Raw genomic sequence first — 22269 nt, forward strand, 5'->3', positions numbered from 1 at the left:
TCACAAAAGAGACATTTTATTTTATGTAATGTCCTTCCTAAATAAATTGAAAAACTGTAAAATTTTGACATTCGACATTGGTGGATGGGTTTAAATGTGCGTTTGTAAATGAAAATACTCATCAAATATATAAACTGGGTCAAGTGACACAAAATGGTGGAGAAAAGGAAACAGTAATAAATGCTGTTAGCTTGACAATATATCAATAATGGAAAAAAAAATGTTGATCAAGACTCGTGATCTGAAAAGAGTTTTGAGTGCAGTTTTGTGAAAAACACTGATATTAATAATAACAAAAACACCTTTTCTGAAAAGTTTTTTATTGAACTTTTTCTCTGGAAAATTGTTATTTAAGTTTTTGGATACTAAAGCCAGCTTTAACTCCTACAGACCTGCTTCATGTTTAGAGCTAAAATAAGTTGATTTATTCAGTTGTCAAACTAAATATAATTTCAATTGAAAGACATGATAACAACCAAACATTGCTATTTGATTTAAAAAAAAAAGTTTTAAATTCAGTAATTATTTTTATAACTTCTCATGGTTTTTGTTGTTTCAGTTTGTGACTCAGTTCTTCATTTGATAAATGAAAGAGTGAAACATACAAATTTACTACTTCAGGTTGTCACCTTTGGTCTGTCTGAACCGACACAGCAGCAACAGGAGAAGGAAGAGAACGACTCCAATCACTGATCCAACGACCAACAGCACAGGAAACGAAGAGCTCCCATGTCTTGAAACAGCTGAGATATAAAGCATTAAAAATGATAGTATTATCATTGTTTAAAAGCAAATTTTAATCTCTGCTCACCTTTAACAGCCATCCAGCTCTGAGGTGAAACGTCTCCTGAATGTTCACACTTGTAGAAACCTTCATCTGACTGAGACACTGCAGAGATATTCAGCTCTCCTCTGCTGTCATTTTGGATCAGTTTGTCATTATGATAGAAAGTCACATTAGAAAGTTTGTTTTCTCTCTCATCTGCAGCTCAGAGTGACAGAAGCTCCTTCAGTCACAGGATGGACGGGGCTCACCAGGAGAAGATCTTCATCTGTGAACCAGTCAGAGAAATGAAGCTTCAGTCAGAAATCAGCTGCTGGAGACAATTAGAGAAAAACATGAACACATGATTTTTAACATTGATGTTTTACATTTTATCTTGAGCATCTTTCATCTGAATTGTAAATGTCAAATAAATATTTACATTTCATCAACATTTCTAACAGCAGCTGAAATAACAACAAAGACTTTCTAATATAAGAACCAGATTGAATGCAAAGTAATCATGTTGGATCAGAAACTCTTTGATGGAAGAATGAGGGTTTTAAATAAAAAGTCATTTACATTAAAGCTGCAAAATAATAATAAGAAAAAAATAACTGTCCTGTTGCATTCAGTCTAAAATTCCTCTTGTGAATGAAATAACATATTTATGAACTTACCATCTATGGTGATGTTGACTGCATTGCTGAACTCTCCTGATCCAGACTCACACCAGTACACTGATTTAAAGGGCCAGTCACTGTTAATGGTGCATGAGGATCCAGTCACATTTCCCCAGATGGAACAGTCTGATAGATTGCTTATTTCTCTAATCTTCTTCACTCTCCAGTCAGCAGAGTTTCCTCCACAGTTCAGAGTCACAGACTCAGAGGTGAAATGTTGATCTCTGTCAGGACTCACTGAGAGAGACGCTGCTGGATGAGGATCTGGAATACGAGGAAAAACGAGATCAAGAACAAAACTGACAATAAAACCTTGGGTTTTTGTATTCATACAGAATTTATTTCATTTTATTTAACATGTACACTACTGTATGTTCAATCATCAAGCAAATCCATAGATTGATAAATATTTCTTTAAACAAGTAATTGTTATCTTCACTGTTTCTCCACCCTGTGCTGTCATTCTTTTGTTTGTAAGTATTAAACTCCATTTCTCAATCCCGATGTTTTGGGATTGAGAAATGTTTCCCAAACTAGGAATTAGTTTAAATGACAGTGAAGCATATGGTTTATTACATTTAATCACACTAACCTGCCGACCAGACGAACTTTGGTTCACTGTAATCAGTGAAATATTCTGGGTTTCCTCTTCCAGCTCTACATGCAAATCCTGCTGTGTGTTTCTGTCCAGTAATGATGAAGGAGTTCTCTACAGTCCCATTGATGCTACCAGCTAGCAGCTCATATCTGTAGTTGTTCTTTGATGAATCAGGAACAGCTTGATACCAGTAGAACCTCCATCCTGCAGATGAAGGTTTAACCTCACAGCTCAGAGTCACTGAGGCTCCAGGACTCAACCATGATGGAGACACAGTCAGGACTGGCTTTGGTAGTGCTGACCACAGTTTCTCGAGTCCAAATCCCTTTAAAGCTGTACAAAATATAATAAAACACATATTTTCAAAGATTCTAAACACTTACATTTATCAGCACGTGACAAAGGAGTTAAACTGTCGCTAACATCATTAAATTTTAGAGACATTTTCCCAGGACACAAAGAGCCTCTTCTCTCATCACTCCTGCTTTATTTTGGAAACCTATGATCATTTTCACCAGAAATTAAACTGGAAAAAAAATAAATAAATTAAAAAAAGCCATTGTAAGGATGAAAGACTTTCAATCCATGAAACTTAACCGGCAATATGACCAAAAACCAAAAACATTCACGAGAAATTCTATATTTGAAGAAAATGACCAAAAAGATTCAAATCATTCTGACATTAGGGAAATAATATAACTCTGTTGATCATTCCCGAAAAAATGCAACATTTTTTTACTCATTTGATGTCAGTTACTACAATTTTCTTATAATGAAAATGTGTAGAACAATCTGTATCATAAATTGACCAACAGGGTAAAAATTAATTGATCAAACTATGTCACTAATATTTATTATTTTTAAATACTTTCAATGATCAATATCCTACAGAGAAAAACAAGGATCCAAAGATTTACTTCTAAACATATTTATAAAAGTCGGCACTCATTCTGAAGCTCAGTCCAAAACAGCAGGGGGTAAAATCCTTCAGATTTGAGACCAACTTGTTTTTGTCTCCAAACAGCAAAATCTTGTTTGACACTCAATTCTAGCAGAATACTGTTAGTAACATAAAACATTTCTTATTATAGAAGTAATGACTTGGCTTCCTATACAAGTTAAATATGCTGAAAGTCTAAAATTTTGTTCAGACACATAAAGAAGTTTCTGACAAGACTCAAACCAGGGAGAAATTAAATACAAGTCAAAAAACCGTCTGCAGCAAAACTAAACAACCAACATCCAACGTTTCACGTCTCTGTTGGCCACAGCGACTAACGTCCAAACATTTAAAGATGATTTTACCGACACAATTCAAACAGAAGATGTGATGTACTTACGCAATATGCCCAACACACAGAGCAACAGGAGGTCCATGTTTAAATCCAGAAATAAAAATGTTTCTGCTAATGTTTCAGCAAAGAAATTAGAACAAACTTAAAAAATACTTTTTACTTGTACTTTTTACATTATTCTAGTTTACTAGTAATTTTAGAAATCGTGGAGTCCTCATCACTTTTAGAGAAAGTACTCACTATTTGGAACGATGTTGTACTGTGTTTAAATGACTTTTTGGATCAGACTCTGATTGTTGCAGCCCAGAAAAGGAATTAGAACAAATTTAGAAACATTTAGTTCTTATTATTACTCAGAAACTGTGCAGTACACATTCCTTGTTGAAATTTAGAAAGTCCAGAGAAAGATTACTGACTTATACTTATCTAGCAACCCAGAACAGGGATTAGAACAAACTCAGAAACCTTTGACTCTTCTTGTTTTTTGTGTACTTTCCCTGAGAAACAATAGATCTTGACTCCTAGTGGATGTTTGAGAACTCTGATAAAATTCAGAGAAACTATTGTTTTCACACGTTTGTATTCAGTGCAAACTTTACAAACTTTATGAGTTTTTTAAGATGATTGAGCCAGGACAACTTATATTACTGACATAATGACAGTGCAAATTTTACTATGGAAACATTCTTTGAACACATTTTTATCTTATTAAACTTGATTCCTAAATGAAATATGCATGCTGTCAGTGTTCTCCAAAAGAAAGTGACTTTCTAGGAATTCTAGTTCATAGAAAGACTGTACTCATGTATTGTGTCAGTAGGAAATTCAAGGTTAGTTTGGCTGAGTTGTATGGAAAGCTCAAATATATTTAATAAAGTGCCAGGATTGTCTCCTTTCTTCTATTCATTTTACCATCAGGAGTGAACTGAATCCTTTTTCATTTACCAGTCAAAAGGGTGAACTAATGTGGGTCAGTTAATGAAACACAGAAATGCATTAGGTTGAGATGAAGCAATAATAGGGTCTCAGTTGAATTCAGTTTTCTGGAAAGGAGACAACATTTCTAAAACTGTCATAATGAAATTGTCTTGTGGTTTTTCTCTGCCTGCTCTTTATTTTACGTCACTTTGTGCAGAAGCTTCCTCCATGAGTAGAGCGCACAGAAGTCAGAGTCAGTCAGCAGCTTCAACAGAGGCGCTGTAACACAGACAGCTACAGCAGACTCTTCCTCCCCACCGGAATCAGCAACAACTCTGAAGAACGTTGTATCATAGGTAATGTGAATATGCTAGCTGTGTAGTTAGAAAGACACTAAAAACACAAAGACAGTATTTAGTCAACATTTCTTTATTTGGGTTCTGAGCCCATGGAAGTGAGCAAAGCAAAGCAGGGAGCCATGTTGTTTTTACTACGTTTTTCCATTATTCTTATTATATGTTCTTCTTCTGCCGCGCAACTTATTACAACACACTGCTACTCAGATGCACACATTAAAGCATTTTAAGCTGTAGGTGGCGCTATGGTCAAAAATATACACTTTTTCTCATGAGGCGGAAATAGCATGTCTCATTAACAAGATTGATTTGGGCGAAGTTCCATCAGAACACTGCAAACCAATTTTTGGGTGAATTTTTTATTTTTTTCCCAGCCAAGAGCCACGAAGAATGAATTAACCAAAACTAATCTGAGATGAACTCTGAGCCCAATAAAACGTGACATAATATAAGCTTGTTGATTCATTCCTCTTGACAAAATCTTCAGTCTGAATCTGACCTGGCGCTGACATTAGCATAATCCGATTGTTCTTGACCTGAAACTGTAATTTATTCCTTCAGTTTATTGTTTGAAGTTGCTGTATAATTGCAGATCTTAACAGCATTTATATGATGAGAAATCTTTCTACTGTACCATTTACGTAGTTTCCAGGCCGTCTGATTGTTTCGTAAACTCCGAGGTCTCCTACAAGTCAGTGATAAACACAAAAAAGTTAAAAAAGTCACATTGTGTCAGTGATGCTGATGGAAAGTTAACTTTAGAACCGCTATCCACATTTTTTCATCTCTAAGTTAAATTCATTTTATCCAAATTATTTTTTCAAATAGATGAATGTTATTAAAAAAAAAGTTTTAACTATTTATATCATCAATCCAATCCAATGGAGGGGAAACTTTATTACTGCTGTAGAAACAAGCTGCACTGTGGTTCAACATGTTGATTGTCGTCAGAACAGCTAAGACTGAAATGTCTTTTAAGTTTATATTGAAATTACCAGCTACATATGACTGAAAAATACCAGCTTCAAGTATACTTATATAATTCATGTTAAATTGGTTGAAAGCCAAAAAAATGAAATTTATTGTGTTTTTTTTTGTGTGACTAAGATCAGCTACATAATGCTGGACAGAAGGACATTTAAAGATAATATTCAGGCATCATATTATTCCCTTGTCTACAAAGACAGTCTCATTAGTTAAAATAAAAATAACGTATATATTTTATCTTATTATTTTATTCAATACATTTTTGTTATATCATAAAAGTAAATAAAAGTCAAACCAGATACATTTTTTTGAGAATCAAACATTAAGAATAAAAAATCATGAATATAATTTATGTTAAAAATGTGTAGAAACATTGAGAGCAAAGTGAGACACTGACCATGGAGGAGAGCGGAGTACTGGCTGCTGCTGCTCGTCCTGGTAGACAGTCTCCACTCTTCCTGGACCTTTTCACAAAAGAGACATTTTTATTTTATATAATGTCCTTCCTAAATAAATAGAAAAACCGTAAAATTTTGACATTCAACATTGGTGGATGGGTTTAAATGTTGCGTTTGTAAATAAAATACTGATCAAAATATAAACTGGGTCAAGTGACACAAAATGGTGGAGAAAAGGAAACAGTAATAAATGTTTTTAACAGGAAACTACACTGGATCCTAAACATGTTGCTGAAACACCTTCCTCAAATCCCTCACCTCAATTCTCTCTCTGACCTGCAGGTGGCAGTAATGATCCTAAAGCACTTTGAAGCACATTTATGGCGGATTATCCAATTACTTCTATTCAACACATGAAATCATATCATGTTGCTGCATTTCCAATACAAATGTGCTCAAAGATTGACAATATGTCAATAATGGAAAAACAAAATGTTGATCAAGACTCGTGATCTGAGAAGAGTTTTGACTGCAGTTTTGTGAAATACACTGATATTAATCATAACAAAAACATCTGATCTGAAAGTTTTTTATTAAACTTTTGGAAAATTGCTGTTTACATTAATTAGATTAATTTAAGGTTTTGGACACTAAAGCCAGCTTTAACTCCAACAGACCTGCTTCATGTTTAGAGCTTACATAAGTTGATTGATTCAGTTGTCAAACTAAATATGCTTCAATTGAAAGACATTATTACAACCAAACATTGCTATTTAAAAAAAAAAGTGTTAAATTCAGTAATTATTTTGATCACTTCTCTTGGTTTTTGGTGTTTCAGTTTATGACTCAGTTCTTCATTTGATAAATGAAAGAGTGAAACATACAAATTCACTACTTCAGGTTGTCACCTTTGGTCTGTCTGAACCGACACAGCAGCAACAGGAGAATGAAGAGAACGACTCCAATCACTGAGCCAACGACAAACAGCACAGGAAATGAAGAGCTTCCAGGAGTTAACACAGGTTTAGTAGCTGAAAATGATCAGAGAATACACAAAAACAAGATCACTTTCATATAAATTATTTCTCATTAAGTTATAAAAATATTGTATCTCTGCTCACCTTTAACAGCCATCCAGCTCTGACGTGAAACTTTTCCTGAGTGTTTACACTTGTAGAAACCTTCATCTGACTGAGACACTGCAGAGATATTCAGCTCTCCTCTGCTGTCATTTTGGATCAGTTTGTCATCATGATAGAAAATCACATTAGAAAGTTTGTTTTCTCCTCTCCGTCTGCAGCTCAGAGTGACAGAAGCTCCTTCAGTCACAGGATGGACGGGGCTCATCAGGAGAAGATCTTCATCTGTGAACCAGTCAGAGAAAATGAAGCTTCAGTCAGAAATCAATTTGTTATTAGATGGTGTTCATGAAGTGGCCCACTCACAGGGTCACTCCATGAACTTCACTAATTTAATTGTGAAAGTTCAGGTTGCAATTCCAAAAACTGGTTGGAATTAAAATCCATAGTGATTTCAAAATTTTGCCATAATTTGTGTTGTGATAAAATCTCATGGAGACAGGTTCAACATAAATGAGGCAGCAGCTTTTCAAAACAACCTAATTTAATTTCAATCTAAGACAAAAGAGGAAGAAAATGTTTTGTTTTACTTTACTAAATGATAAACTTGTTAAAATAAATGAAAAGTGACACAACATATGTAGCCGGGGCATACTGTCCTGGAAGTATGTTGCTGCGCACTCTTCCTCTTGCCCATATAAGGAAGACGCAACCAGCTGTGTTGGAGCGCAGCTGGTTTATTAGGGAGACGGGTAATGAGCATTTACATTTAAAAGCAGGTAGTATTAGTATTAGTTTAGAATTTCTTTTCTGGGTAGTTATTACTGATCAAAGCATTTTCTTTTTTGGGGGGTTTTTGTCTAAGGAAGGGGAGTTTTTATTGTCCAGCCCTCTGCCTTGTTTGTGAAACAAAAGGACCTATACCGTTCCTTGGTTCCCAGCTGTTTTATTGACATTAGGGGAGTTATTCTTTTCTTGCTTTATTCACCAGCGATTTTTGTAAATAGTGTTGGGGAACACTCAGGTGTATTTAGTTATATTTGTGTTTATTACTCCTCCCCAATCAGTCAGACTTTATTCAATAAGATTTTAACTATATTATTTAGCTGTAAGGTTTCCAGGACCAGAATAGACTTCTGGTTTAAGTGTGGTCATTTATGTACAATAAAATATATTGCGTGCTTTTGTAAGCCCAATAAACTGTGTTTAATTTGCAACCAACGTCACACATACATTGAAAAGTGATGTTGACTGCGTTGCTGAACTCTCCTGATTCAGACTCGCACCAGTACACTGATTTATCGCTCGGTTGGCTGGTGAAGGTGCATGAGAATCCTGGTTTTGATAGCCTGGAGCATGTTCCAGGGAATGGTGATAATCTGAATCTTCTAATCATCATCACTCTCCACTCAGTAGAGTTTCCTTCACAGTTCAGTGTCACAGACTCAGAGGTGAAATGTTGATCTCTGTCAGGACTCACTGAGAGAGACGCTGCTGGATGAGGATCTGGAAAACAACATGGAGAAAATAATCAGTGCAAATAGCCACATCTTAATTCAAATGCTGCCCTTATTTGTTCAGATTATCACCTGGTGAGAAGCTATTGCAACATAGCTCTCTAACAAAATAGACCAATATGTCTTTTTTGTTGTTCATGACAGACTGGTATTTTCATTTACTTGTTTTTAAACCCATCAGTATTTTTCAACTGTCAGCAAGACAAACAGCTGCACAGCTGTTTGTCTTAAACAAAACATTGATAGATTGTCATTTAAAGTAAAAATAAAAAATGTTTTGGAACTGAATTATTTTTATGGATTTTCCAGTGACTTTCACACTATTCTCTCCTCAAATGGAGGATCAGTTGCACGTTGGATATCTGGTAGAGAAATAACATTACATGTTAACTGGTGGAGCATAAACAGAACTGACCTGATGACCAGATGAACTTTGGTTCACTGTAAAAACTGAAATACTCTGGGTTTCGTCTTCCAGCTCTACATGCAAATACTGCTGTGTGTTTCTGTCCAGTAATGATGAAGGAGTTCTCTACAGTCCCATTGATGCTACCAGCTAGCAGCTCATATCTGTAGCTGTTTGATAAACCAGGAACAGCTTGATACCAGTAGAACCTCCATCTTGCAGATGAATGTTTAACCTCACAGCTCAGAGTCACTGAGGCTCCAGGACTCAACCATGATGGAGACACAGTCAGGATGGGCAATAATACTGTTGGAAAAAGATATAATGATATGTTTTGTTATTTTTTCTTGCATATATACACAGAGGAAAACAAGTATTTGAACACCTGCCAATCAGCAAAAATTCTGGCCCTCAGAGGTGACCTCTAAAACATTTCACTCCACTTAATATTCTAAATTCAAAGCGTCTGCTTGAGATCGTTGGCTGCATAAAGACTCGTGTCGTCCCACACAGTCAGTAAGACTCCAACTACTAACATGGCTAAGACCAAAGAGCCGTCCAAAGACACCAAAGACAAAACTGCAGACATCCGCACGGCTGGGAAGGGCAGCGGGGCAATTTCCAAGCAGTTTGGTGAAAAAAGATCAACTGTTGTAGCAATTATTAGAAAATGGAAGAAGCTCAACATAACTGTCAGTCTCCCTTGGACTGGGGCTCCATGCAAGGCCTCAGCTGCTGGCCTATCAGTGATCCTAAAGAAAGGGAAGGAGGTTGTTCCCCAAAATCTCGCAACACATGGCCCCGGTCATCCTCAATGACGTCTTAGTGTATTACCCACAGTAACCTCGGAAGCAGCGGTTCTGGGCTGATTCCTCAACCTGGGTAAGAGCACTGAAGCAGGGTCGTGGCTGGGTCTTGACCTTGAAGCACACAGCCAGGATGACCAAGTAGTGGCTCCGTAAGAAGCATATCAAGTTTCTGGAGTGGCCTCGCCAGTCTCCAGACCTAAACCTGATCACCTTTGGAGGAGCTCAAACTCCGTGTTTCTCAGCAACAGACCAGAAGCCTGGCTGATCTAGAGATGATCTGTGTGGAGGAATGGGCCAAAATCGCTGCTGCAGTGCAAAACTACACCTCCTGAGAAAAACTACAGGAAACTGTGGACCTCTTCAATTGCAAACAAAGAATACTGGGCCAAATATAAGCATTGAATTTCACAGGTGTTCATTTGCAGCAGTAACACACAATTCAATTAAGTAAAAAAAAAATTCATCGTGATGTCTGTGTTTTGTTTTGTTTTTTGTTTTTCCATTTTTTTTAGATCATGTCTCTCACAGTGGACATGAACCTAAGATGAAGATGTTTAAGTGCTCATTTTCTTAGATATTAGATAACACGTATAATGCAAACATGTGACATTGCAAGCGCCTGAACAGCTGCAATGTCTTCAAATTGTACGAAAAAATAGCAACTAAAATAAAGTTGGAAAAGAAAAGACTCAAGATTCTTACAAGAAAAACCTGGGTGCTATCATTTTAAATGGAAAACATTGAAGGCCATTAAATATCATCAAACTCATTATGTAATTCCTCAACATGAAGCAGAACTCAAAGCAGAAGCTGCAAAACATCAGGAACTGACATGAACAAAAACTCAGGAGGTCAGACCAACATGAAAATTAACCTACTGATTACAGTGATGTTGACTGCATTGCTGAACTGTCCTGATCCAGACTCACACCAGTACACTGCTCTGCGGTACTGGGGACTGATGAAGGTACATGAGGATCCAGTCATTGTTCCCCAGATGGCGCAGTCCGATAGATCTGACTGGGCGGATGAATCTGTAAGCCTCTTCACTCTCCAGTCAGCAGAGTTTCCTTTACAATTCAGTTGAATTTCATCAATAGTAAAAAGTTGCTCTCTGTCAGGACTCACTGTGAGAGACGCTACTGGGTGAGAATCTGAATCATGAGAAGAAAAAAAAGACCAAAAAAGATAAAGAAAAAGACAACCGACAATAAAATCTGCGTTTTCGTGCTTGACAGGATTTCATCCTGTTTGAGGTTACCTTGTGGATTTCGACAAATGAAATGTACTGTTCAGTTAAATCATGAGCGTAATAAACAAAGCATATTCATTAGATGGATAAATCTATATTGTTTCTATATAAAGAAGCAATATAAAGTATCGCTTCTTTTTATTTAAAGAAGCAATTCTCTATTTCTGCACCTTGTCCTATCACTATTTGGATTTTATTCATTGAACTTATTTGTCTCAATCGATTTTTTCTTCTTCTTGGGCTTTAAAATTCTTTAAACATAAATTAAAGTGCATTTTCAGACAGAATGAGAATTTGTTTAAATGACAGTCAAACGTATAGATTATCACATTTAATTACACTGACCTGCAGACCAGACGAACTTTGGTTCACTGTAATCAGTCAAATTCTCTGGGTTTCCTCTTCCAGCTCTACATGCAAATCCTGCTGTGTGTTTCTGTCCAGTAATGATGAAGGAGTTCTCTACAGTCCCACTGATGCTACCAGCTAGCAGCTCATATCTGTAGTTGTTCTTTGATAAATCAGGAACAGCTTGATACCAGTAGAACCTCCATCCTGCAGATGAAGGATCAACCTCACAGCTCAGAGTCACTGAGGCTCCAGGACTCAACCATGATGGGACACAGTCAGGACTGACTTTGATTCTGTTGACCGTAGATTCTCATCTCCAGATGACCTATGAACTGTACAAAATGGCAAGATATAATGAAACACACAGAAATATTGCATGCATTTGCGTGCATTCATCAGCACCTGAAGAAGAAGCTAAACTCTCTCTGACATCTGTAACTTTTAGTGATATTTTTCCAGAACACACAGAGCCTTTGCTCTCTTCACTCCTGCTTCATTTAGGAAATGTTCACCAGAAATTAAACTGGATAAGACCTTGTAAGCATACTGGATGAAATTGGTTAAATATTTCATAATCCACAGTGATTTTAAAATACCAAACTAACTGTCAAGCACAGAGGCAGCAGCATCACGTTTTGTTTGTTTTACTGCAGGAGAGACTGGTGCACTGCAGAAATAAGATTCCATTGCGATAAAAGAGCATTCAGCATAAAATGTCGTTTCAATATTTTAATCTGTGACTTTCTTCACAGTTGCTAATAACCCGGACAGTCATTTATAAAGTGAATTGCAGCTCAAACTTCCCTTGTTCTCAATGTTTCTGAGACGCGTTGTGTAAAAATGAAAAGGTGGAAGGAAAGAACCACCTGCAGAACCTCACTCGGTTACAGCGAGTGAGTCATGAGGAATGCGCCAAAATACCAGCCGAGATTCCCAGCAGAGTAGAAAACTGAGAACTAAAGCACAAATTGAAATTTTGCGAGGTGCGAAACAATCAAAGTCGCTGTGCAGAAGCACGACGTAAAATGTGTTGCACAGATCTGCCAAACATTCTGCAGAAGTAAGCAAGACTTCTACAAAATGCATTGCATAGTGCCTTATGAAACACCTTTCAGAAGGTGTCTCAACCTTATGAAAGGTGTTTCATAATGTCGAAATACATGTTGTTAAATGTATTTCAGATCCAGCAGTGTGGGTGAAACGGAGCCTTTAAGGAATCTGATTGTGTTTCTGCCACAGAGACAAAGACCTGCTGGTCTTTGAATGTTCAGTGATTGACCTGGAATCAGTGGAGGATAAAACTGCGCTAGAGTAATCATTACTATGAGTTAAACACACACACGCACACACACACACGCCGCACACACACCAACCATGTCAGTTTACGACATTGCAGGGTTGGCTCTCCTCTCTGAGATGATCTGCAATGCACCCCGTCCTCTATGTCCTCAATGAATTATAAAGGTACCTGATAAGGTGCCTTTATCATGTTGCACAATGAAGTTTAATGTGCAAGATGCGAGGAAGCAGAGATTAATTTGGGAGACAAAGTTTCAGAGCTGCACGTTATAGATGAACATTTAGATTACAGCTCCTCTGATGAAGATGTCAAAATATCGTCATCAGTTTGTTCTCATTTCCTCACGTCAACTTGCAGTCAAGTATGACAGAGGAATCAGACTCATTAATTAAAAAAAATCAATTAATTCAAATGATAAGCATTTTATATCTGAACGACGACTGAGCAATGATTTTCAGATGGTTTTTTGGTTTTATTTTTGGCAAAAGCAAGTGGTGTAAAACCTTCAAAAATCATTTTTTTCAGTCTTCAGAAACATTTATTACTATAGAAGTAATGACCTGGCTTTCTATACATTAAATAAGCTGAACGTCTGGAATTCTGTACAGACACTTATAATAAAGAAGTTTCTGACCAGACCCAAACCGTGAAACACAAATTCTGTGTTAAAACCGTCTGCAGCAAAAACCAAACAACCAACATCCAACGTTTCACGTCTCTGTTGGCCACGGCGACTAACGTCCGAACATTTAAAGATGATTTTACCGACACGATTCAAACAGAAGATGTAATGTACTTACGCAATACGCCCAACACACAGAGCAACAGGAGGTCCATGTTTAAATCCAGAAATAAAAATGCTTCTGCTCCTCTGTGAACACCAGAAATTCAGATGTTGGTGGCAAGAGAAAGGCTGAAACTCGCAGAATGAGTGGAAAATAGAACCAAAGAACATCCTCACTTGTGGTTCCGTCTTTTGAGGAAACTGTGTTTCTAACATTTCCTGTTTTTGGCCAATACTTTCTTTCCTTTGTCACCACAAACACAACCTGCTTGCGCAGCCTCTGGCACACAAACTGCATGTTTTTGTTAAAGGGTTACAAAAACATAAGTTTGTAAAACAATATTTTTTGCAATAAGAAAATATAATTTGTAAAACTGTCTTATATGAGGCATGGGGCTTTACTGTGGTTATCTAAATTAGGCAAACAGTGTGGTTTTAAAAAGAGACACTACGGTGTGATTAGCAATTACACAGAAAGATATTAACTTTTGTTTTCAAAGTCTCCCATATTTTCAGTTGTCAGACAATAAATTATGTTATTATTATGTAGTATGTAGTGAACTTTACCATTTAGTATTCCCATTTTAATTTTCTGTTTTGAATTAAATTAAATGTTTTGTTGCTCAATAAGAACGTATGTCATCACTCAGATTATTTGACATGTTTAAATTAGTTTTTTTTTTTTTTTTTTTTTACTTTCTCCATAATTTCAGTGATATGCACACATTTTTACAACTGGAAAGAGAACATGTTTTCTGATGAATTTCTAAACTGTCAAAATATTGAAGATGTCTTGTGGTTTTTCTCTTTATTATACAAGTTACTTTGTGTAGAAGCTTCCTCCAAGGGTGGAGCGCACAGAAGTCAGGGTCTGTGCGCAGCTTCAACAGAGCTGCTGTAGCACAGACAGCTACAGGAGACTCTTCCTCCCCAGAAACACAACAGCTTTGTGAAGTCTATTGTATCACAGGTAATGTCAGCATGTAATTACAAAGATGCTACAAATATAAAAGCTGTACTTAATCAACAAATCCATTTGATTCTTGTGGCTTTACACTCTAGAACGTTTTGGAGGCTCATTTTCCAGCTATGCGTTTATTTATGTTAAGTATGTAAGTAATATGACTGATTTCTCAAAATTCTAGCTTCAAAAATGATAAGTTGTTCGATGTTTTGATAAAGCATGTAAGTTTAATAGGCGCCTCTCTATAGCAACACGTTAATACAGATATTCAGGTCTAAAAACACAGAGAAAAACCAAAGAGAACATTTTCCAGAGAAATTTGATGCTTCTTCAGTTTCTTAAGAAACATCAAATCCCTAATTCTCTGAACAGAACTTTAACACAATTTGGTTCAATGTTGCGTTGGAAGAATCTTTGCTGATCTAATGCAAACAAGTGTCTGAATACTTGTTTGCATTAGAAGCACACACATAAATTATATTAAAAGAAATATTAATAAATCACACATTGTGATTTCCGAACTTTTTTTTTTCAGATTATGTCCACACAGTGGACATGCAGATGAAAATTTCAGAGCCTCCATGATTTCTGAGTGGGGAGGATTTGCAAAGTCGTAAAGTGTTTTCCTCGCTGTATTGTTCATCCTCATGACTTCCAGATTTTGGACCCCAAATTTCCTCTTGACAAAATCTTCAGTCTGAATCTGACCTGGCAGTGATGTTAGCATAATCAGGTTGTTGTCGACCTGAAACTGTAATTTAGTCCTTCAGTTTATTTATTGTATATTTATTTATTATATTTCATATCATATGACATATATATAATCATTATACTGTAGTATTTACGTAGATTTCAGGCTGTCTGATTGTTTTGCAGACACAAAGATTTCCTACAAGTCGGTGTGTTTTCATATATCACTGGTTTGATCCAAGGGGAGAACGCGGTTTGAACTCTCAGGAGGAGCCATCTTACCCCTGCGGCGTTTTTAACCAAAATTCCTCTGTTGTTTTAACTGATCGCTGTGATTCAATGGTCAGTCGCCATTTCAATAAACGGGAACAACAAATAGCTCTGCTGTTCTCCAAAAAAAGCTTTTAATAAACAAGTACGCCGCTGGAAAACCAAAGGCATCAAAAAATTCGACAGAAACATCCAGGAAAAGCAGAGGGGAAATGGAGGAGAAACAAACGGACAATCGACTCCTCCGCTATGCACACACAGCTTCATATACTCAATTGTGCTGTCAGAAATTCAGGAAACGCACAGTTCACCAAAAATAATTAACAGTCACAAAAATAATGCCAAAGTTTTGTTTTCAACCACATGATCAAACCCAAATGTACTGCTTCCTCAAATACTCCAACTGACCTCCCTTTGCAAACAGTTTGCAAATCACTTCAGAGGCTAGAATCAATTAACGGCAACATCTTAGCTTTCAAAATGTTATTTAGCCTTTTAAAGCTAATACCTTAGCTTTAAAAGCTCACACTTTTAACAAGCTGAAAAGCTAGAATGTTAGCTCTTTCGCTTGTTAATTGTAATTAAGCTCAATTAATTGAGGTTAAATGTTAACCCTGAAATGTTAGCTGACATTTAAAATGTGGAGCTAAAATGTTAGCTGACATTTAAAATGTGGAGCTAAAATGTTAGCTAACATTTAAAATGTGGAGCTAAAATGTTAGCTAACATTTAAAATGTGGAGCTAAAATGTTAGCTGACATTTAAAATGTGGAGCTAAAATGTTAGCTAACATTTAAAATGTGGAGCTAAAATGTTAGCTGACATTTAAAATGTGGAGCTAAAATGTTAGCTGACATTTAAAATGTGGAGCTAAAATGTTAGCTAACATTTTAGCGTTTTGTCTGACTCTTTTGTCTGAGCAAAATATTGTAATTTGACTCACTTAAATATTTTGGCCCTGATGTCATTTAAATTAGTTTTTGTTGCCCTGTGTTGACTTAAAACTTAAACCCGTCTCCAGTGTTGGTGATACAACATTCATTCCTCGCTGCTGTTCATCTTTGAATCTACTATTTGATTTACATAGCTTAAAGCATAAATGTAGCTTTCACAAAAAAAGAAAAGAAAAGCTATTACTGCCAAGTAATTGCAGCTATCTTGACATCCATCACATTTTACTGTGTTTTTGTTTTGTCGTTTTTACAAGCTATAGGTGGGAGGCAATTTGTTGTAATATCACACAATTCACTTGACCAAATCTTGAACTATAGCTCAACTATACATCTCGTCTTCATATTTACATTACATCTCAATTTATATTATTTTAAAACATATATCCAGAGACATCTAACGTAAATAAGAATATCTTCTGGAAAAAAATCCCATCAACATTCAGCATCATCAGTATCCAGACGTCGATTTCACTTCAGAATAAACGGCTACGTCTGCTGCTGCTGGACTGGACCTTCCTGAAAATGCAGAGAAAAATCAAGACAGTTGCTTGGCCTAGGACAAATGTGAAATAGATCTAAGCCATATAGATAGCATTTTGTTTGAGCCTTATAAATATTCAACCAATAATCCATTTAAAATGCCAAAAGCAAATACATTTCCTATCTGTATTAAGTGTCTGGGTTGTGACAGAAGATCTGGATGGTTTTATCCAGCAGAGCTGGAAGACAAATCTGGTAGACAATTCGATTATGGACAAAAGTGAAATGTTTTCAGCTGGTGCGGTTTGTGTTCAAGCTGGACTGTGTCAAACAACCTAAACCCTTTGAAAAACCTTTACAACCCCTCGCCTGTGGTGGCGCTGCACCCAGAGCTACTGAAGGAAATGACAGGAAGACTTCAAAAGAAGACATGAGCGCACTTCCTTCTTCGCAAAATGCAACAAAAAATGAAGTAGGGTCAGATTTTAGTGGTAACGAGGGGTAGACTTTCACGTTTGTTTTGGTTCTATTTACCCAGGATGGCCTGCGCTCTATTTCAGATCCTGCTTTTGGTGCTGCCTTCGGTCCGCTTGCATTCACATATGGATTTGAACAAAGTATACCTCAATTGAACCGAGTCCGAGATTTTAAGTTCACTGTTTTGCTCCTCATCAGAGTTTGATTGGTCATTCAGACCCCCCTAAATGAACCGGACTTACTACACAAATAAACTACAGTTTTATTGAAGCGGATTAAACTGGGGTGATGTGAAGGCACCCATCGTGTAAAACTGATAAAATAATCAACAGTCACTAAACAGTACACTATGTACTATTTAGTACATATTGTAAGACTGATAAACACAACTGTTTCCAAATAAGCTGAAATATCTACCAGCTCAAGCTAGCATAAAGTTGATGAAAGATGTTGAATCTGATCCTGTAGTCCACACTAACAATTTATGAAGACTTTATATGTATATTTCTGATCATTTCTAACAGATGATGTCCAATAGTTAATGTTTCTGCTGACTGTACCTGCAGCTCCTGCTCTCACATAAGAATAAACGGCGCCCTCCTCTGGTGCGCGATTGCCCCCTGAATAATGAGATATACAAGTTATGTTTATAAATACTAAAGACAAAATAATTTATTTTAGGAAAAAAAAACAAAAAAAATAAATAAACAGTCCTTCCAGAAGATATTAGCTCCTCGACAATGGAGGAACTCACTCTTGTTTCTGGAGTTTTTAAATTCCAGGAGGGAGTAGGTGACGTGTTGGTCGTCGTTTGCACCTGAAACACATCAAGATGCAAATTCAGTCACGTGGAATTGGCCTGTTTTCAGCCTTGTGTTGGATGTTTTAGTGTTTAAACAGGTAAACCTCACCATTCACAGGCTCGTCAGAGGGCCTCACTGAGTCATTCAGGTTAGATGTACCTGAATTTAACAAATAAGATGCAAATGATCTCCTGTCACAATCACAATTTTTAAAAGTAGAATTGAACAGTTGAAAATTACAGACAAATAAAATCAAGCTTAGTATTCATTTCATAATTCAGTCACTGAAAGCTAAACAAACATTAAACTGTTGCTGAAACTACTAATTTCATAGATAAAATACTAATGATACAGATATATTTAGTACTGACCTTGTAAAGGAGAGCTGTACTCATTAGCTTCAGTTTGGCTGCCTGTGTGATTTGTGTCGGAGCCAAAGCCTCTGCTTGCTGCCCGGGCCGACCGAATAAACACAATATACATTGAAAAAACAAAACAAAACATAAATGAAAAGCATTGTAAAGATATTTTGTGTCGATGAGAGCAGATGAAAATGTTTTGCAGACATGAGGAAGACAGGATCTAAAAGTGTATTTATAGAAACATGAAAAGATGTTCAAAGATGTTTTTATGTTTTGGTTTTCAACACAAGATTGATGTCGCTATGACAGCCTCTATAGGTCATTAGAAGGTGCAACTCTGACCTTTGAGCTTTAGGAAGCGACTCAGAAGCAGCAGGAGGACAACGAGGACGATTCCACAAACGGGTCCGAAGACCCACATCACAGGAAACGAAGAGCTGCTCTGTTTTGAAACAGCTGCTGTAAATTAAGAAAACAATGCATCTTCATATGTAAATATACGAGTCTAGGTTTTCACAATTATTCATCTGATCATTAAAATATTTATAATGTTATACTCACCTTTAACAGCCATCCAGCTCTGAGGTGAAACGTCTCCTGAATGTTGACACTTGTAGAAACCTTCATCTGACTGAGACACTGCAGAGATCTTCAACTCTCCTCTGCTGTCATTTTGGATCAGTTTGTCATTATGATAGAAATTCGCGTTAGAAAGTTTGTTTTCTCCTCTCAGTCTGCAGCTCAGAGTGACAGAAGCTCCTTCAGTCACAGGATGGACGGGGCTCACCAGGAGAGGACCTCTATCTGTAAACCAGTCAGAGAAAATGAAGCTTCAGTCAGAAATCAGCTGCTGGAGACAATTAGAGAAAGTTATGGAGAATTAACTGAACATACATTTTCTTTGACATTTCATGTTTTTTCGCCACAATGTTCAATGAAAGTGACACAAACTGTAGACCACACAGTTTTGATGATGAAGAGAATCAACTTGAATTTAAAAGTACAGACTTGCTTAAAATGTGTTGGAAGAGAAAACAAAATGTTATCAAAATAAATGTTACATTTTGAAAAGTCTTCATAAATTAAATGTATAAATGAGCGCTATGATTTCAAAAACTGTGGAAATTAAATCCACAAATGTTTTCAAAGTTTGGGTTTAATTTATTATCTGATCTTTAAAACGATTCTGAGAGGCTCAGAGTTATTTATAAGTATTCTAAACAAATATTTTCTTCTTCTGTGATCATCTGATTAAATTTAAATGAGGCTCTCTGAAAAGGTTCTCATTCACTTTCAAATTATTTTTATGTTTATTTTTAGTTTTTGAAACATGGAGCAGTTAATTTTATGAGAAGCTGTTAAAATTAAAGAAAGGCCACAATAATAACATACTTTGAAAAGTGATGTTGACGGCATTGCTGAACTCTCCTGATCCAGACTCACACCAGAAAACTGATTTCTGGGACGAAGTTCTGCAGAAGTTACATGAAGGTCCAGTCATTGACCCCCAGGGGGAGCAGTTTTTGATGTACAACAGATCATTTGATTCTCCAAACTGCTTCACTCTCCACCCAGCAGAGTTTCCTCCACAGTTCAGTGTCACAGACTCAGAGGTGAAATGTTGATCTCTGTCAGGACTCACTGAGAGAGACGCTGCTGGATGAGGATCTGAAAAACAACATGGAGAAAATAATCAACATAACAGATGAAAAAGAAAATCTTAATTCAAATCTTTTTTTCTTTGTTTAGATTAAAACATATTTTAGTAACATTGTTGCAACATTGTTCTTATAAAGTGGAAACATGTCTTTATCTCAAAGACATATTTGTGTGTTTGATGTATTTGTTTCTCTCTGGTTTTGAACAGTGAGCTGTCCAAATGTTTCTCTAATTCCCTGAACAAAAGCCTTTAAATCCACATAGATAGTTGATCATGAACAAAAAATACAGCAACTGAATTATGTTTTAAAGCATTTCCATTGATTATCCCATCTCCTCGTTTTCCACTCTTTCTGCAGACTTTATATTTTTCTAAGATAAAATCAAATATCGGGCATCTGAATTGGACCCCTAAACCTGAGGGGTCAAGATCCTGACCCATAAACCTGAGAGGTCAAGATCCTGACCCCTAAACCTGAAGGGTCAGGTTTTCCTCCCAGGACGCATTGTAGGGTTTATGTTTCTCCACTGGGGGAGGAAAGTCTGGGTGTCTCTGTTTTTGGATGGACGAAAAGGTTGAAAACTTAAGAGAATATAAAAGTTTCTTATCAGTCAATAATCAATAATTACTGCATGTTTTTCTTTGTTTTAATATTCTAAAGACTGAAAGACTGGCAAGATGACCTTTCCTGGTTTATCCTTTATCTTTCCTCTACTTAGTTTTTTATTATAATGTATTTTATGAGGCATGTTACTCAACCGGTTGTTGCTAGGTAACCAGTGAGTTAGTTGAGCGATAAAATCCTTTCCTCTGCCGACATTTCCCAGAATGCTTTGGGGTTCTGGATCTAATATTCTATCAGATGATTATTTATTGATATTGACTTTGTATGTTGCAATATATACTGTTAATGATTTATTGTCCAGCTCTTATGAAAGGAAATTAAATCTATTTTCACCACTGGATACAATTTGATAAACTAAATCTTTAATCATACAATCTGATGTTGCAAACTTCTGTGCAGCAAAAACTCAAAAATATGATCAGTGGTACGTCAGGTTGGTGAATAACAAGATTAGTGGCAGAACAGAATCACACTGACCTTTAGACCAGATGAACATTGGTCGACTAAAAATTGTAAAATATTCTGGGTTTCCTCTTCCAGCTCTACATGCAAATCCTGCTGCGTGTTTCTGTCCCGTAATGATGAAGAAGTTCTCTACAGTCCCATTGATGTCACCATTCAGTGAATCATATCTGTAGTATCTCTGTTGTGGATCAGGAACAGCTTTATACCAGTAGAACCTCCATCCTGCAGACCACTGTTCAACTTCACAGCTCAGAGTCACTGAGGCTCCAGGACTCAACCATGATGGAGACACAGTCAGGAATGAATCTGGTGCTGTTGGACAAAGAAATAGTTTGTTGGTTTACATTTCAGAGTAAAAACCTGTTAGAGTCACATTGTTAGCATAGAAAGACAGTGACATCTCCAAACAAGTAAAGGATGCATTTAAAAGGAACCAATCAGCTTTTTTAAAATAGAAACAAGCATGTTACTAATAAAAAATATTCAAAGTTGTGCAATTTTATCAAGCTGATTATTATGTCTTTCAATAATAAAAACATATTATTGAAAGACATATACAACCAGAACTCACAAATAAAGCTACACATTATTAGTTAAGATGGGCAACATGGCATCAACCTTTAATGTCAGAAAATTTAAATTAACCTACAGTTTAGAGTGATGTCGACTGCATTGCTGAACTGTCCAGATCCAGACTCACACCAGTACACTGCTCTGTGGTAATAGGGACTGATGAGGGTACATGAGGATCCAGTCATTGTTCCCCAGTTGGAGCAGTGTGATAAATCTGGTTTGTAGTGTGATTGTTTAAATCTCCTCACTCTCCAGTCAGCAGAGTTTCCTTTGCAGTCAAATTGGATTTTCTCATTAGTGAAAAGTTTCTCCCTGTCAGGACTGACTGTGAGAGACGCTGCTGGATGAGAATCTGGAGAAAAAGAAACAGATAAAAATAATCAAAAGGAAATCATCTTGAAATAAAACCTTTTCTATGTTTTTGAAGAGTTTTTTGTCTTCAGATTTCAAC

The 22269-nt window shown here is 36.5% G+C and overlaps 1 protein-coding gene across 1 annotated transcript; it reads right to left on the reverse strand.

Moving 5' to 3' along the window:
* Nucleotides 1-6889: 6889 nt before the first annotated feature.
* On the reverse strand, nt 6890-22003 carry LOC129355612 (low affinity immunoglobulin gamma Fc region receptor II-like). Its single transcript, XM_055025197.1, has 6 exons — nt 21895-22003; nt 18242-18292; nt 18085-18147; nt 10688-10963; nt 7120-7362; nt 6890-7029 (listed from the first exon to the last, which is right to left on the reverse strand). The coding sequence occupies exons 1-6, from the start codon at nt 22001-22003 to the stop codon at nt 6890-6892; spliced, it is 882 nt and encodes a 293-aa protein (XP_054881172.1).
* Nucleotides 22004-22269: the final 266 nt, after the last annotated feature.

The sequence above is a fragment of the Poeciliopsis prolifica genome, unplaced genomic scaffold, assembly GCF_027474105.1.
Source record: "Poeciliopsis prolifica strain line A6 unplaced genomic scaffold, Auburn_PproV2 SCAFFOLD139, whole genome shotgun sequence".
NCBI lineage: Eukaryota > Metazoa > Chordata > Actinopteri > Cyprinodontiformes > Poeciliidae > Poeciliopsis > Poeciliopsis prolifica.

Coding starts and splice junctions, on each gene's coding strand:
- LOC129355612 (XM_055025197.1), bottom strand. CDS start 22,003: ATGACTGGATCCTCATGTACCCTCATCAGTCCCTATTACCACAGAGCA. Junction 18,293..21,894: donor AGTCGACATCACTCTAAACT/GTAGGTTAATTT, acceptor TGTTAAATTCAG/GTACATCTAACCTGAATGAC. Junction 7,030..7,119: donor GAGCTGGATGGCTGTTAAAG/GTGAGCAGAGAT, acceptor GATCATTTTCAG/CTACTAAACCTGTGTTAACT.